Genomic DNA, 17048 nt, shown 5'->3' with positions numbered 1-17048 from the left:
CAAAATGAACATTAAAGACTAAAATAATGGGTGTAATTACAAAACCAAATATATCTTGAAAACTTGCAAAAATAATCACCAAACTTGTTCTGCTGAATCCTTTCATCAGGAAAACAATTTCTATGTCAAAATCTTAGCCTTTCAGTGATAAAAAAAAAACCATAAAATAGAGACGTGCATATGCACATGGTTCTCATTAAACGTTACAGGGGATCTCAATGGAAATCAAATGAATGGGTCTGCAAACCCTCCCTAATATCAACTTTAAGTGGCTGAGAATGTACCAATGATGAAGTTTGCCCCCCATAATAGGGTGCTAAATAGGCACAAATTTACTTTGAGATATTACTTTGCTGGGAGACAATTTGATTAAAAATAATTTTCAATTTTCATGTCACAGCTAAGTAATGTCATTTTTTTTTTAACTGATGTAACACACACACACACACTAGGAAATCAATGAAAGAAACAGACACCATTGTATGGTAAGAAATATTTATTGATAAATGGACATGAAAACATTTTAACATTTCATGGTGCTCACAACATTCACACACACACACACATGAACCATGGACAAACATATCTTGACACTGTACTTCTTCAACAACACCATAGCATCAACATCTGCACAAGATTCACTCTCTTTTCACTCAGGCGTGCATACACATCCTCACTGGTGACTTACTGTTGAGACGGACATGAGACAGGACATTTAACGGACAAATGTTAACACCTGACATTGTTCTCAGAAGATCATACATCAGTATCTAATCAAGGTTCACTCTCTTTCCTACAACACACACATTCACCTCACTGTTGACTTACTACAGTTGCAGACTGCAGCCCCTTATCATGCTTTGTAGCAGGTTCTGCTTTAATATCCCCATTCCTGGTTAATTAAGTATGAGACTAAAGCGCTTCACAACTCAATGCAGCTATGGTAATAAAGCTACCTGGAATATACTTCAAACATAAAAACCTAGTCCCCAGGAATCATACACAAAGAAAACAAGAATAGGTAAGGTCTGGTGACCTGTCACAGACTGACATACCTCTCTTTACCTTCTTCAACAAGCAATACACCTTTGAAATGAAAATTCCACCCCATTTCCCAAGGCACATTTTTCTATAAAATGTTTAATATGTTTATTGGAATCAAAACCAAAGTGGTAGTGATACTTCTACAAAACTGGCTTTGCCATCTTCAGTTTTATGCAAAACTCAGCTGTTTAGTAAAACCTGAAAGAGACATTATTCAGTATTCGGTCAAATGAAAACATTGAATCTAAAATAATGATGTCTACTTTCTTTTTTTTGGTCTTGTATTTGTGTGTTGAGTGTGCGCAAGCATGTTGTCTGCCTTACCTCCATGTGTCCTATTTTGCAAGGGTGATGACTGCCAAAAAACTATTCTGAGAAACAATTCTAAACACATTTCTATGGGTACTTAGCATAAGCATCTTATTCACTTAAAAAAAAAAAGTTGTTAATAGCAACTAACAATATGATCTTATTATATAAAAGAAGAAGAAAAAAACCCACAAAAAACCGGCCTTAAAAACGCTTGTACTTGTATTTTGCCAATGGTTATGTCAAGTAACTTTCTGTGTAGTGGGCTGTTCTTGCTTTGTAACTTAATAAAGATGCAGGTTATGTCTTTATGAATTACTAAGCAAGAACCGTACACAAAACAGAACAGCTTATCAATGGCAAAATACAATAACAAACCAGTCTCCCTCATTCTCCTCTCTGCAAATATCACCTGAACAACACAGACTATGCGACTCCACACACACAAAACTGACATGAACCACACATACTTCACGTTAAAATCAGGGTAACAACCAATACCAAATGAAAAGGAAAACAAAAATACTTAGAAATCAAATTCTAATAAAGTATCCAGAACATGATGCCGATTTCAGAAGTGGACTGTTCCAAAGAATGAAGCCAACTGCTAAGTGACTGATATCCAACATAATTTGTGCCACCTGTTATGGAGCATCTGAATATCTATCGTACATAAAGATGATGAAAAGAAACATAAATATGGAAGTCAGAGTGGACACCAATTACCGAAGGAAACTAACTGAAATTTACAAGACAAAAAGCCCACAGAAATTTGTAGCTCCCACTAAATAACCAAAACAAATAGCTGCATCTAGTATGTCTGTTTTCTGTCATTCTGAACAGCAGAACTGACATTCCAATCTTCCTTGACAGAGATCTTAGCTTGCAGAATACTTTCAAATCTTCCACCAAAAAAATTACTGCACCTGATCATTCTGTTCCAACTGAAAAATTAAATTTTCAGTTTGCTCTTCCTCATTCTGTAGACAGAAAAAAAACCAGCACTAGTCATAGCAATATAGTTTTGCTAACAGTCAGTGAATTGTTTGAAATCAAATCTGACAAAAATTCTCAATGTTTGCACTACTGAATTCTCTTGTTCCACAATTTCCTAACGGAAGATAATGACATGATTTTACTCCCCCAAAAAAACTCTTGGCAAGATGTGCTATTATTTGTAAATTGTATACAACGAGAAAGAACCCTTTTCATACTTAAAAACTGTTAAATCATAGACAGTGAAATATTATTTCCAGTACATGGGCCCACCTACCTGAAATGCCTGTGTCTGTATTCAGGAAAAGATCAAATAAAAGTCTGCCAACAATACCTGTGGTGGAAAATACACTTCAATTGTTGTTAAGCTCAATTTACCTTTAAAAAAAACAACAACACACACACAAAAAAAATAATTTAGAAAAAAACACAAAAACAAAACAAAACACAACAACAACCTAAGACAGTCAGAAAGAAAATAAGAATAATTTACAGACTTACGTGATCACTGGAACAGTTTCTGTAATAAAAATGATACAACCTTCATCTATATACCAAATTTTAAAATTCTAATATCCCACCTTGTTGATTAACATCTCATCGTTGAAATTTGTCCACCGACTTTCAACACCTCACATGCTATGCCATTTATGGATTAGAAGAAAGCCAGCCAGTGCCCTAACTGACTTTATGAAACAGATGGCATCCATGTTTTTTTCAACCTGAAATTAGCTGACAGCAGGACCATTCTCAAGGGATCTGACTGACTGCTGGAAAATGTGTAACACTGACACTAAGTAATAAATAGAGCATGTAGGTATCGGATTCTATTCCCATAAACATCTGTCCATTGAAGCTGACAGCCCCTGTCATTAATCAAAACATTCACATTCCTTTTTTTTTTTTTAATCTTCAAACTTAAACCATGGACATTAAATGAATGTAAATATATTTGGACTGGACAGGAATCCAGACCCCTGCCGGAGTCTGCACCAGTGGGTCATGGTTAAGTATGTGTAATTAAATATAAATGTATGCATTTGCAATTACCTAATGCTTGGGGAATCTGGCAGGTTTAAATGTGAACAGCTAAACAATTGTGGGCAGACAACAAAGATGGGCAAACAAAAAGGTTCTGGAATCACATACCTTTGGCAGGAACAGACCTTTTCAGGGAGCTTACACAAGCATGCACACAATCCTCAGTGAGAAGAAGTTAGCATGAACAGCAGCAATGCAAACACCTGTCTTCAAAAATTAAAAGAAGGAACTAACACTACTTCCTATGCCAAAAGAAAGGACCAAGAGATGTGATGATCAACTGTGCAAGAACACAAATTAAGACAAAGTGTTCTTTGCCATATAAATTTCTAAATGAGATCAAATTTTACCAAGTAGTTAATAATCACTGACATTTTTCAAACCTCTCAAACTAGAAGGTCAATAATCTAACGAGTTGTGAACAAGTATGAACAAATTCAGGATGTGTTTCAATCTCTCTGTTATGTAGAACAAAATGTGTATAGATAATTAAGATGTAAAATAGATCAACAGATCCATTCTCCTGTTATTATTCTGAATCCAAAGGTAGAACTGGAAACACTGCCCTGGATGACAAAGAACACTGCATATGAAGAAACAATCTGATCATGACCACATGCCTTGATTTCACCCTCACCTTAAAATAATCCTCAACATGGGTGTGATCTCCAGCAAATCAATCATTATCAATACTGGCAAAATATTAAGGGCACTACATGTTATTCAGAGGAGAAACAACAACCAGGCATGTCACAAACACAGATGCATCACTGTCTAGAGCAACTGTCATGCTGTCATACAAAATCTCTGCGTCACCAACACTTTGGGGACCAGAGGCCCAACAGTGGGTCTACCCACTGTGACGCACCAACCTGGCCAATCACTGCTTCAACCGAGACTTAGCAACCCTCAGAAAGGAACAAAAGCAAACACACAAGAAAAACGCTGCATCACCAACCACAGTTGGGGGCTTTCTGCCCAACAGCAAGCTAGCTCACTGTGATGCACTTGCCTGAAACGCGTCCGCTCTCATGGTTCCCCTATTCCACGCTCTCCACACACACTCAAGACAATTTCACACCCATTCTCACTGATCCTACCCTCATTTAACCGTGTCTCTTGTCAATTCTTGTTAGCCAACCAGGGCTCAACGAGGTGACCTCATCGCTTGACGGGAAAAAGAAACAAAGAAAAGTCAGAGTTAATAGCCTTCAAATGAACACCAATCATCTTTTTGATTCAGAGAAATAATAATCTATGAGTGATGATAGAAAAACAATGTTCATAAAAAATCAATGTACATAAAAAATCAAAGATATTTTCTGACTCAGCTTCAAATTACCCCCTTCCACATCCCAGACAAACCCACAGATAAACCTTAATTCTTCAACTTGAACCCACACATGGCAAATGTTTGTCACTGGTACCAAAGTTTCATTTGAAATATCAAAATATGAACAAGAACATTAAAAAAAATTAAAAAATAAAAAGAAAGGAAACGCTGTTTATCCCAGTATTTACTGTTACAACAGACATGATGTCATAGAGGCAGTAACTAACGTGTGATGGAGATTAATAGCCGCCACGCATTTGAGGGGGTCCCTGCATGCCAGGCCCCGGTCGGAATGGCATGTTGTAGGGTCCTGGAGGGCCAGGAGGACGCATGCCCATTCGAGGAGGCATTCCTCCCATCATCCCACCTGAAAGATTAAGCAAAACTTCATACTGCAGTCAAAATCAACACTTTCACATACAGTAATCATGCAGCTATCAACCAAGTATAATTAGAGGGTATATCACTTTGGTCTCTGTCTTGAACCCCAGTATTTCTAGACACTTTTCATCATTTCCAACCCACCTAAAAATACGAAAGACAACAAAACCACAACCACCTCACATAAAAACAGGAAAGTCATCAAAGAGAAGGTATAATATCATAGCTCATAATGGCATTAAATCCACACACAAAAGCACAGCACAATTTTAAAAAAAACCTGTTAATTAAATATGGTTCTTCCTAAAATTATTCTTTTAAAACAGACTGTGTTCAATTGAAGAAACACTTGTTTTCATACCAGATTTTCTCTCACAAAAAACAAACATAAAGTCTAACAAATTACAAACTTACCGCATCTTCTTAGTTTCCTAGTACCTTTCAAAATAAAACTTTCCTGAGGTTCTGTGATAAGAAGGTACTGCTGAGCACAAAAAATTACTGCCTATCAAAAGATAATGAAGCTAACAGAAATTTGCATTATTATCATGGGGAGCTAAGGTTCTTCTCCTGGCTCTTTCCAGCCTGAAAAAATTTAAGCCTGAGGACCACCCTCACAACAAAAAACAGTTCAGTAGCGGTAAAAGGGCAATTAATCATTCTGCATACTAGCCTCAAATCATTTCCCTTTGACACTAAAGGAAATACTATCACCATGGCACTATAGCTGTTTCTTTTTGTGGGTTAAGTGAACACAAACTTCAGTACAAGCTTGACAGACTGAATAGATATAGAACAGAAACTGATCTTTCAGCCTCTCCCATTATAAGGAAAATAGCTGCTTACTGATGAGCACACTCAGCAGCAGCAGTAATGCAGCTAACATGATTCCACACAGGTTAAATTACAGCTTATTTCATAAATGATCCATTGTCATTTTAAAAGACTTGCAAATAACAATGATGAATGATACCTTGCATGGGATGATTCATGTTCTGATTCATATTCTGATTCATGTTCATGTTTCCTCCTGCCATGCTGCCGGCAATCCGAGCCTGATACTTGGGAAGGCTGGCCCGCTTCTCTTCCTGCAACATCAACCATTAGTATCAGTAAAACTGCTTAGAAAATTTCCAGTGATTCAAAACCGCACTTTGTTAAAAATGCAAAATTTTATCTTCTATTCAGATTTGGACATGGGCACAGGAAGGGATTTATAGGCCACTGCACTGATTATCAAATTCGCAATGTGTGTCAAAAAAATGCATCCATGGAATATGTAGCATTTTCAAAACCAACAAAATATAATCAACAATCTCAAGACATCTGACAGCTCTAGCAACATCATTCAGCAAGTATTGTTTCATACCTGTGATAACAGATTGTTTCTGTTACATAATAAGCAAAATGAATGATTATGTTACTGTGAATGCTTTCAATGGTTCTTTTTGAAGTAATGTGAACAAATTCAATGGAAAGTCTGCTGACATTATAAGAAAAAACAAAATGATTTCCATGCTCTTTAAACTAACCTCAGATCTGAAGAAATGCCTGTGGAAGTGTGGAGAGAAACTCCCACCCATACAAAAAAAGGGGCAACAAAGTACTTACCAAAGAAATATCTTCATCCGGATGGATAAGTTTGGAAGTCAAACCTGAGCTGGCTTCCGGTTTTTTAATAGTAGGTGCACCAGTTATTGTGGCAGAAGCAGAAACTGTTGCTGCCGCTGGGAATGTAGGCTTCACAGGACCAATAGTTGTTGAAGTCGGACCACTCTGAAATTACAACTAAACGGTTAAGCCACTTGCTTACTTTTCCTTTCACTACAACTATTCTACTTAATTCCAAACCTTTCCCTAAAACCTGCATTCATTTCAGTGGCGAGTGCTCACATTTAAAACTCAGACCAGCCAACCAGAAAAAATCATTCCCAAGTTGCAGCAGTCCCAGACATGATTTTCAATAGTATTTCAAGTATATCTGCTAAATGCAGCTTTGATTTCCTAAACCTTAAATTCTGTTAGCAAAAATCTGCAAGAGTCCCACATTTACATTTTATTTATATTTTACAGTTACGTCAAGCTGTTTTGTGTGGTATCAATAAGTACATGTTCAACCCCCCAGACACAAATACATAATCATGTTTCCCCTGTCATTATTTGTCACCCTTTTCTTCATTCTGATAAACTGAAAGAACATAAAGTGGTAACATTAAGAGACAGCAAAGAACACAGTGAGTCAAGTTTAAGTGTAATGAAACCACATTTGCGGGATTTAAACATATACACACATCCATTCCAATATTTTTAGGTAATTATACTTTCTCACACACACACACAAATAGCTATATTGCTTTAACAATCTTTTTCTTTAATGGCAGGGGGGAAGAAAACTGCCCACAACTTTCTCAACATTTTTCAAATCTACATACTCCAAGACAAACTTCCAACTGAGAAGCCAGATTTTTATCCACTGACAAATATTTCAAGTCTATGATGTGTATCTCAAATGCTGACAGTGTGAAACTGAAAGGACTCACCTGAGCAGCCGCTGGAAACAAAGGCTTTGAAGGACCTGGACCTGGCCCTCCTTGGTTCATGTTCATATTCTGGTTGCCTGGAGGCATCATTGGCTGGGGTGGCATGGGAGGCATTCTGAACATATAATACACACATACAGTGGTACAAATACTGCTAAAAACGTTGAAAAGAAACATTAAAACAAACATCTGTATGTGTCATACAACTACAGAGTATCAGGAAAAGCAACTGCTACAATAAAAATCATATTCAGAAACTGGACTTCATCTTGGCGTTCACAGCCATACCATCAGTACAGTTCTAGCAATGAATGAGTTTTTCCAGCTCTTCCTGTTTGTTTGATTTGAGTGGCGTGTTATTATATAGGCAACATATCTTGTCTTGCCTGTTTGAACAGGGGGCAGTTTCAGAAAACCACTCTGCTGTCTTGTTTTCCTTTCCATAGGGGCAGGTGGGATATGGTACCAGCTTCAGTTTTAGCTACAGGAGATCGTTCAGTCTGTGGTGAAGAATCACATCCTTTACAAGATAGCATCATTAAACTGGGCATCTCGCTCCCCCAGGCTGAACACAGCGGATTTAGAGGAATAACCCTTGAAAAATAATCAGGGAGGAGTATGCTCCCATCCACAACCCCCCCAGAGAGCATCATGCACATGCCTATCACTGCACTGCTAAGTTATGCCCCAAATATGAGTCAAATTAATAGTATGAGAGAAGGAAACTATACCGAAATCTGTTTTTGAATACCAGAAAAACCTAACCCCCAATGCTCCCAAGGCAGGCTTTTGAACCAGGAGCTAAGGGTAAGATAACCCCAACAGAAAACCTATTGCACTTAAGACAGATACCTGGCCAGTGTGCCTTTTAGTAAACCAAGACATGCTTCAATAATGCCATGGCTACAGAAATTGGACAAGACTTTGGGTAGCCTGCAGTGATGCCTGTGTCAACTGGCAGAGAGGAGGGACTAAATCAGCTGGCTGTGTGGGCAGGAGGGGCAGCCTACATTCAAATATTCAGAAGAGCGCGTGTGGGGTATGGTGGTTGCACCAGTCACTCAAGATGGCTGAAAGGGAGCAACCAAGAAACTCCACTATTTCATGTTTCAAATAATAAAAAATTATCCCATTCTGAAACCCCCTACACTCCCCCCCAACCCGCCATTGGTTGTGGGCTGTGAAGACCCGAGAGCTAGAACGCCAAGTCAAGCTGTTAGTGTAGGGATCAGTGTGAACTTGAATTTCTGATACAAGCTCCAATCATTTAGACAAAAACAACTCATCCATTCATTACTATAGTCCACAAGTTCTTTTCTTTTTCGGCGTCAGTGCATCTATCATTGTATGGTACTTTTCATTTAAGAAAAATAAAAAGGAAAGTTAACTTATGCTTACCCCATGTTACCCATTGGGCCCATATTGCCACCCATTGGTCCCATGGGACCCATGTTTCCCATATTATTCATTGGACCCATTGGCCCCATGGGGCCCATAGGCCCCATATTGCCCATTGGGCCCATCATAGGGCCAGGGGGCATTGGAGGCATGCCCCCTGGATTGGGAAAAGCCATGGCTCCCATTGGACCAGGAGGCATACTGCTGGGAAAAGCAGGCTGTGGTGTGCTGCTGCTGCCGCCGTCGTCTTCATCGGGAGAATCACCTCCTTTCAATTCATCTGAAATGAAAGAGATATTTCCTTCAAGAAACACATGTTGTATTGTGAATGCCAACTGTTACAAAATAATGTTTTGATCGTTTGCAATTTCACAATAAGTTCTTGATCAAACACTAAAATGAATAACAATCATCCTTAAGGTGGTTTCAACATTACATTCTGTTCTGTTTAACCTCACACGGTCACTTGATTCAGTTCTCATCAGACCGCGTTGGCTGTGTGCCAAGAATATCGCTCTGCTGCTAATTTGGTCATTTGTCGTCTGCTAACATGTGTACAGCCGGCATCACTCAATGACAGTCGCATCTTGGCCACTCTCTTCATTATTCATTTATTTTCTATCAGATCGTCCTATAAATGTTCATCTCTATCTTCTCCTTCGAATTTACGCTTCAATTCTTTCTGAGCATCAGCTAAAGAAAGAAATCATGGTTGATTTAGTTCGTCACGATTGCATGTCCTGAGCACGGTGTCAGTCCGACATTTTGTTGAGCGAGCGAGGAGAGAAGTCAGGCAAACACTTGGGCAGTGACCCAACCAAAACGTTCAAATAAAGGACTGCTTCATGACGTAGATGGGGTTTCTAGTTATGAATAGAATCTAGAGAGATTCCCCAGGCTAAAGCTACCACTATTTTTGCCAAGGAAGTGAATGCAAACCAGGGAAAAGTCAGAATATTTCGATGACGAGTTATCTCGTCATGCAGGCAGCAAAGCATACATACTTGCCATGACGAGTTATCTCGTCATGCAGAGATGACACAACAAAAAAATAATAAAATCAGTCTCAAGAGTCTTCAAAATCCTAAAAAAAAGATTCACACAAATAAGGGAAAAAAGAAGAAAAAAAAGAGGAACAGACATAATAAATAAAATAACAAAGCTAGATTGTCCACAACATTATTCACAATGTACAATTACAGAATTATTCTCTATGTACAGTTACATAAGAATAAAAACTTACCTTTCTTACTCTTATTTCGTTCATGGTCTTTGAGGTCTTCTTCTGGTATGCCCTCCATTCCATAAATTTCTATTTCAATGTTGTTTCTGCCAGGTATAGAATTTGGTACCTTATCAACTTTGTCTTTGTGCACCTAAAACAGAAGACAAACAACAATCAAAAAACTAATTAAAAAATTTCTATAAATTATATATAAAGGACACGAGTTGAGTTTGATTTTTTTTTTTTTTAAACTTTCTTTGCCTTTTTATCTTGTTTTTTCCCCCCCCTTTTATCCTTTTTTTGTAGCAACAACCCTGTAACATATGACAATTAATATCATAACTATTAATAGTATTAACATCATTATTTACTATTATAATCAGTGCTCAACACTGACTTTTTTTTTCCAACTGCCCAGTCAGGCAAGTCAGCGGAAAATTCACTTGCCTGAATCATGGTGAATGGTTTTTGTACTTGCCCAGCTTTCACTCAGTTTCAGCAACTTACACACATCAAATGTGCACACACACAAAAAACCAAAAGGAAGTTTAAACAATGTTTCTAGTCGGTCTAAAATCAGAAATATCATGGCTTAAAAAAGAAAAAAAAGTACTTTTAACACATCTTTTATCTTTATGATTTGTGTATGTATGTGTGTATGTGCATATCGTATGTGTCCGTGTGTGTGTGTTAGGCATTCATATTGTAAACATATCTTATTATACAGGAGTTTGAGAGGATAGTGAGAGGTGACAGAATGATAGTGAAAACTAGAGACCAGGGTTGGGGCATAGTTCCAGGAGAGAAAGGTAGTGCTGTTACTGTTAGTTTAATACATGTGGACCCTTCAACATAGCTGGACTTTGACCCTTCCCCACCCCACTCATTCTATCACATTATCATAACCTCCATCCCTTCTGCCACTGACTGAAATTAATAAACAATGAGGCCAGGAGATCAATTAACAAATAGTAAAGAGTGGTAACTCTCTCCGTTCACAAGGTACACAACTTCAAGTAACGTTACCCATTCTGCTAGCACACAGGTAAAAAAAAGAAAAAAAGAAAGAAAAAAGGAAGCGCCGGGTTTGTGTTCATACCGATCATTTGACATGTGCACACAGTAGCAGTGACAGAAGAAACGTGCAAACACAAATTTAAGAAATTAGCATTTATTCAAGACTGGCATAAACTCTTTAATCCTGAACAAGCCACACAGAACACACAGACAATACAGAACAAACACAAGGTTGCCTCCATAGTTTTTCGACTTGAAATTAATAAACAATGACTGAATGAGGCCAGACCAACCGATTTAACAAATACTTGAAATAGTATTATATTTTTTTTTTTTACAATAATAATAATACTTATTATTATGAGCATTTATGCCTAATCTTGAAAATAAACCCTAGGCGTTTACAAATAGAACACATATTTGTATATCAAAGGAAACACAGAACACAAGATACCAAACATTATTAAAAATTATTCCCCCCCACCATCCACACTGTGACACGCATTCACACACACAAGTCATAGCACACAACTGTAAATAGTACACAATAAAAAATACTACCTACAAATTCTAAAACTATCAAAACTCACTCACTCAGTCATTTTAGTTCATACTGGAAAGGGAAGAGCTGTTGAGAATTAATCAGGAGGGGAAAAGATGGGTCTTCAGACTGGATTTGAAAAATTGCAGTGAAGATGAGTGACGGAGAGGCTGAGGAAGTTGATTCCAAGGAAAGGGTCTTGGAATGAAAAACTGCGTTGGCCATACGTTTTGGTTCGAGCAGGGGGGATCCTAAGCATACTGGTGTCAGAAGAAGAAGAGGGTATGTAAGGATGAATGAGATCAGGAAGATACTGTGGACCAGAAGCCTCAATAGACTATTTTGTAAATAATTTTCTTGTACTGGGAGCCAGTGTAAAGCATGAAGGAGAGGAGAGATGTGATCAAATTTACAGAACGAAAGACAAGACGAGCAGCATATTTCTGAACTTTCTAAAGCCTAACAATGAGGTAGCTGGGTGAACCAATAAGTACAGAATTAAAATAATCCAAGCGGGACGGCACAAAGACACAGAGGAGAGTTTTGGTTGCATCTTCAGTCAGATGACAAATGGATGCAATTCTGCGAATTTCAAAGTAACACAGTTTGCATATATTTGCAACATGCTGTTGATAGGAAAGAGACTGGTCAAGTATGACACCAAGATTGCGGACAGAAGAGGAAAGAGGAATGTCGGTGTCACTGAGGGAGACTGAGGAAGGAAGAGAGACTGAGTGGCAAAGTCTTTGTGGGGTGATAGTCATGATTTCAGTTTTATCCTAATTAAAAATTTTAATTTAAGCTTGTTTTCAGGCATCCACATCTTCAGATCAGAGATGCAGGCCTGAGTAGAGTCAATGAGAGGGATGGAGAGATGGGAGTTCCTGACAGATACAGCTGGTTGTCATTGGAAAAGCTGTGGTGGGACAACAAATGATGATTCACAATGGTGGAAATCGGTTGTGTACAGGCCACAGAACAAACAGAATGGGCCCAAGCATGGAGCCTTGTGACACACCAAACTGTATGTCGGAAGGGGAGGATGAAAGACCGTAAACACTTGTAAAGAGTAAAGTGTGGTAACTCTCTCCATTCACAAGGTAAATTCTCAGAAAATGAAAGAACTACTCATGAGTAATATCTGACAATCCCGCATTTCACCAGCATACAAGAGGGGGATATGACATCAAACTTTACAAGCAAACATAAAATTATTTTGAATTCACCTAAGACAGTACAACTACACAAGAGACAAATCAAAACAATGGCAACAATACAAATAGTAAATATCTATGTTACAACAAAAAATAAAATAGCACTTTTGATGTAAATCTTAGATCATTCCTCGTCTTGTTGTAACAACATGTTCTGCTTAGTAAATGGAAAAAAAAAACACACACAAAAAACAACAAAAAACTGAACATGAATATATATACTATAAACAATCCATAGAAGTTACATTCTTACCTGCATGCAGTGTATAGAAAGCCCAGGCCCAGTATACAGCTTTTTGTGACAGATGTGACATTTGAAATGTTTGGCTTTTTGGTGCTGGATCAAAATCTTCTCATCATCAAATTCCCGATTACAATACCTTGTGATCAGTTAAAGAAAACTTCAAAGGTGCAACACATTCCGATGAAACACTTTAAAAGAAATCATACTGCTTAATGCTATACACTAAATCAGTGACTTAGTCACTCAGAGATAACAAATACATGTTTACTATCATTATTAATAACAATTAACTTATTTAACAGAGTATTTTACAATGTCTGTTTCAAGGCGGTTAACTGATTCAGTGCCAGAGAATCTTTTTTTTTTAAATGCTAGAGCTCTCCTTGCCAGGGAATTTTGAGGATTCAGGGTTGTTTTCATTTTAATTTCTACTTTTCTTGTGCAAAAACTGTACAAGATATAGAAGCAAAGTAAACGTTTTTGTGACGGAAAATGAATATGGATTCTGAATCTGAGCTTTTTCTCCATTTATTTTGATTGTAGATAACTACGCATTTCAAACTGATACTGATAAATTTTTGTGCACCAAAAACGTCTAATTCCGCCTCCATACTATGACATCCAAACAGAATACAAAATACAACAGGAAATAGCATTCTTATACAGTGATAGTCAAATCATAACTGTTGAAGATAATAAAATAGGTTATATGTTTATGATAACAACCATATGATAAAGCTTGCAGATATGTACATTAAGTCAATAATTGTCCCAACTACAACAGACAACAGAAGCTTCTGTCAAGATGAAAAGTCAATCATGTTCTCAGAAACTGAACAGTCAAGCTTTTATTTCTTATTTCTTTTCAACACAAAAGATAAAAGCACTCCACCTTTCGAGGGGGAAGCTAACTAAGGAGTCGGTCAACAAACCAGTGACAAAAAGCATGAAAAAATAATCCCCAGATTAAGTCCACTGTCTGTCAGCCTTGGTTTCTTTATCAAAATTGTGGATGATTGGCTCTTGGCCAGTTCCTGCCAGATTAAGACTGAAATACAGTTCACTTTACCATGCCTTCTGTCTAGTCTTCAACCTATGTCTTACACCACTCAACTCTCCTCTCCCCCATCTCAAAATTGACGCAACATCTAGACTTGTCGTTTCTCTCATTCTCGCTTGCCTTGACTACTGTAACTCTATTGTCTGGTTTGCCTGCTTTATCCATTCAGTCCCTTCAGTGCATACAAAATTCTGCTGCCCGACTCGTCCTCAGAAAGAAAAGATCTGAGCACATAACTCCTCTTTTGCAACATCTCCACTGGCTCCCTGTCTCACACTGAATGAAGTACAAGATCAGCACTCTATGTTATAGATGCATTCACAAAACTGCCCCTTCCTATCTCTGCGGCTGCCTTCACCTCTACACTCCATCTCGCTCACTACGATCGGCTTCGGATCCACTCTGTTTACGCATACCCAGATTCAAACACTTGACCGTTGGCCACCATTCTTTCTCTGTCTCTGGACCTTGCGATTGGAATGAACTTCCTCTTTCGCTTTGTCAAGTCTTCACACTCAGCTCTTTCAAGTCTGGCCTTAAAACCCACCTCTTCCCAAAATAGCCTCCCTTGCCTGCCCTTCCTTGTCTTTAGTTTCTACAGTTTTAGAGTTATGCATGTGTGTGAATGACTGGTGCGAAAGCGCTTTGATTTGTCTCTGCACAAGATTCATCGCTATATAAATACCATATTATTATTAAATTATACAAAAGTACTGCACCCTTACTGTCAGTCAATGTCACCTGCTCAAATCTGATCTATCTGAGATAGATGGGCTGGACAAAGCGTCGTACATTACTGTCAGTTTCGTCACTGCCATGATCACCTTTGAATTCAAACCAATCAACAGACAAGATCGATGCATCTCTCATCATTATTACCATAAAGATGATAATCATCTGCACAGAAATTATAACTGACCGGGGCCACTGACTTAGCTGGACAAAAATCCTACTTTCTTTTTGCATATGGCTAAAACCCACTTTTCCAGAGTGCTCAACAAAGTCCAGTTAACAAAACATTGTTGAGAAGAAAGGGTCCTCCACCTGACTTATGCTTTTTAATTAGTATGCTTGTATTCCAGACACATTAAGCTAAATTATTCAGACTATTTAAAATATGTTCTTGTGTTCGTTGAACCAAACTCTGATGAAGGAAAATTTGGAATAGATGCAGGACGTCGATGGGCATCTATGGCAGCAATTTTTGTATGACGTCAGCTGGCAAGTGGCATCTTATGTGCAATATGCTGTTCTGGCCTTGACAGCTTCCCAAATACAAATATCGGAGATGAAGGTTTAAAGGGCAATACCCAGGCTCAACAATGGATATAAATATCGAAGAGATGCAGAACAAACGAAAAATCGTAATATGCCTTCTGGAACAAACTGTCACAAAGAATACTAACATGACTGCAGTAAATGATTAGTTGATTAATTCCCAAGTAAATATGGCACGACACGACGTTAACACAAAAAAGGCATAGCGCAAAACATATATGTTTCAAAAATTGAACCACTCTCAATCAAATGTCATAAGGATACCAGCACCACGGTTTCGAAACCTTCTTCTTCTTTCGACCCATTTCAAACGCAAACTTTGAAAATATTTCCTTCTCCGCAGTTCGTTGCACTTAGTTGTCAAAATGGCGTCTCTTGAAATGCACCGGAAATTCGGGATCCTTTAAGGGTTTGTTGCAATTTTATTTGTAGTAATGTTTATTTTTACAATGACTCGTTTGAGTAATACTGCCATTAAATAAAATGTCAATACTATTTTCAATTAAAAATATAGATGTACAACTAGCAACAAGTGCAACGAATTAAAACTGTGCCACAACACTAATGCCTCCCCGGCAAACATCCAATCAGCTTTACAGAAATGTCGGACAAGGAAGTTTATATTCACAGGAAAACCTAGCAGACGATTTTCCTTGTTCTGGAGGAAAAATCATTTTGATGACATTTTGAGAAAGCAGGTAAGTCATTTTCTTTCAACAACAAAATCGTGTTGAAAGTGTGATATTTTGCCCTCGAAATGCACAATTGAAGGTTAAGACTGCATGCACATCTAGAAAGTTTACAGTCAGATATGTAGATATTCGCATGACGTTTTCTCTTTTTGTGTGTGTTGATTTTTTCCAATCCTAGTGGCACAGTCTTGCAATCACGGATATAAAATATCTATTGATGGTCATATTTATTTTGCCCTGCCTTTAAAAAAAATAATTAAACTTGAAATATCACATTCATAGCCCATTGGACTGCTGGTTCTGATATTTCAACTGAGGTCATTAATAGTCAGTAATGACGGCTGACCTTCCAATTTGAAGATTGAAGCAGCTTGGGTGGCTGTGTTCTGCTTTTGGTCAGGCATCTGCCTAGCAGATATGGTGTGGCGTATTTAAATGGATTTGTCCGAGTGCAGTGATGCCTCCTTGGGAAACTGAAACTCTGTGTGTGTGTGTGTGGTGTGTGTGTGTGTGTGATGGATTTCTTTTGGTCTCTTTTTGTGTACTTCATGTACTTGAAAAAATGAAAGTAAAAAACAATACTTGTTCTTTTAAGTTATTTCCAAACATCAGTTGTTTGCTGATCAAGTTTCCTTGCTGTTTCAATGTTAAGCCGTTTTGTTGAAGATTATCAGTAAATGCCTGTGCAGCAAGGAGATTATTATTATTAACTTTAGTCTTTTGATTTTGCTTTTA

At 37.9% G+C, this 17048-nt stretch overlaps 2 protein-coding genes across 5 annotated transcripts in view; one reads left to right on the top strand and one right to left on the bottom strand.

The window, feature by feature from the left end:
- Positions 1–478: 478 nt before the first annotated feature.
- On the bottom strand, positions 479–16024 carry LOC143279573 (uncharacterized). Of its 2 annotated transcripts, XM_076583664.1 has the most exons (9): positions 15886–16024; positions 13293–13419; positions 10286–10418; positions 9043–9322; positions 7645–7759; positions 6716–6880; positions 6078–6192; positions 4951–5090; positions 479–4557 (listed from the first exon to the last, which is right to left on the bottom strand). In XM_076583664.1, the coding sequence occupies exons 1-8, from the start codon at positions 15924–15926 to the stop codon at positions 4963–4965; spliced, it is 1104 nt and encodes a 367-aa protein (XP_076439779.1). In that variant the 5' UTR covers positions 15927–16024; the 3' UTR covers positions 479–4557; positions 4951–4962. The 2 variants fall into 2 exon arrangements, with proteins under 2 accessions (XP_076439779.1, XP_076439772.1); XM_076583657.1 differs by having other exon boundaries at positions 479–5090.
- Positions 16025–16210: 186 nt separating this feature from the next.
- LOC143279555 (uncharacterized) overlaps positions 16211–17048 on the top strand; it is a 56811-nt gene continuing 55973 nt past the window's right edge. For all 3 annotated transcript variants that reach the window (XM_076583638.1, XM_076583645.1, XM_076583629.1), the window contains exon 1: positions 16211–16319. The gene's annotated coding sequence lies outside the window, so the exon portion shown is untranslated. The remainder of the gene's footprint in view (positions 16320–17048) is intronic.

This window comes from Babylonia areolata, chromosome 1 (assembly GCF_041734735.1).
Source record: "Babylonia areolata isolate BAREFJ2019XMU chromosome 1, ASM4173473v1, whole genome shotgun sequence".
Classification (NCBI taxonomy): Eukaryota; Metazoa; Mollusca; class Gastropoda; order Neogastropoda; family Buccinidae; genus Babylonia; species Babylonia areolata.
This window is presented reverse-complemented; position numbering and strand designations above follow the sequence as displayed.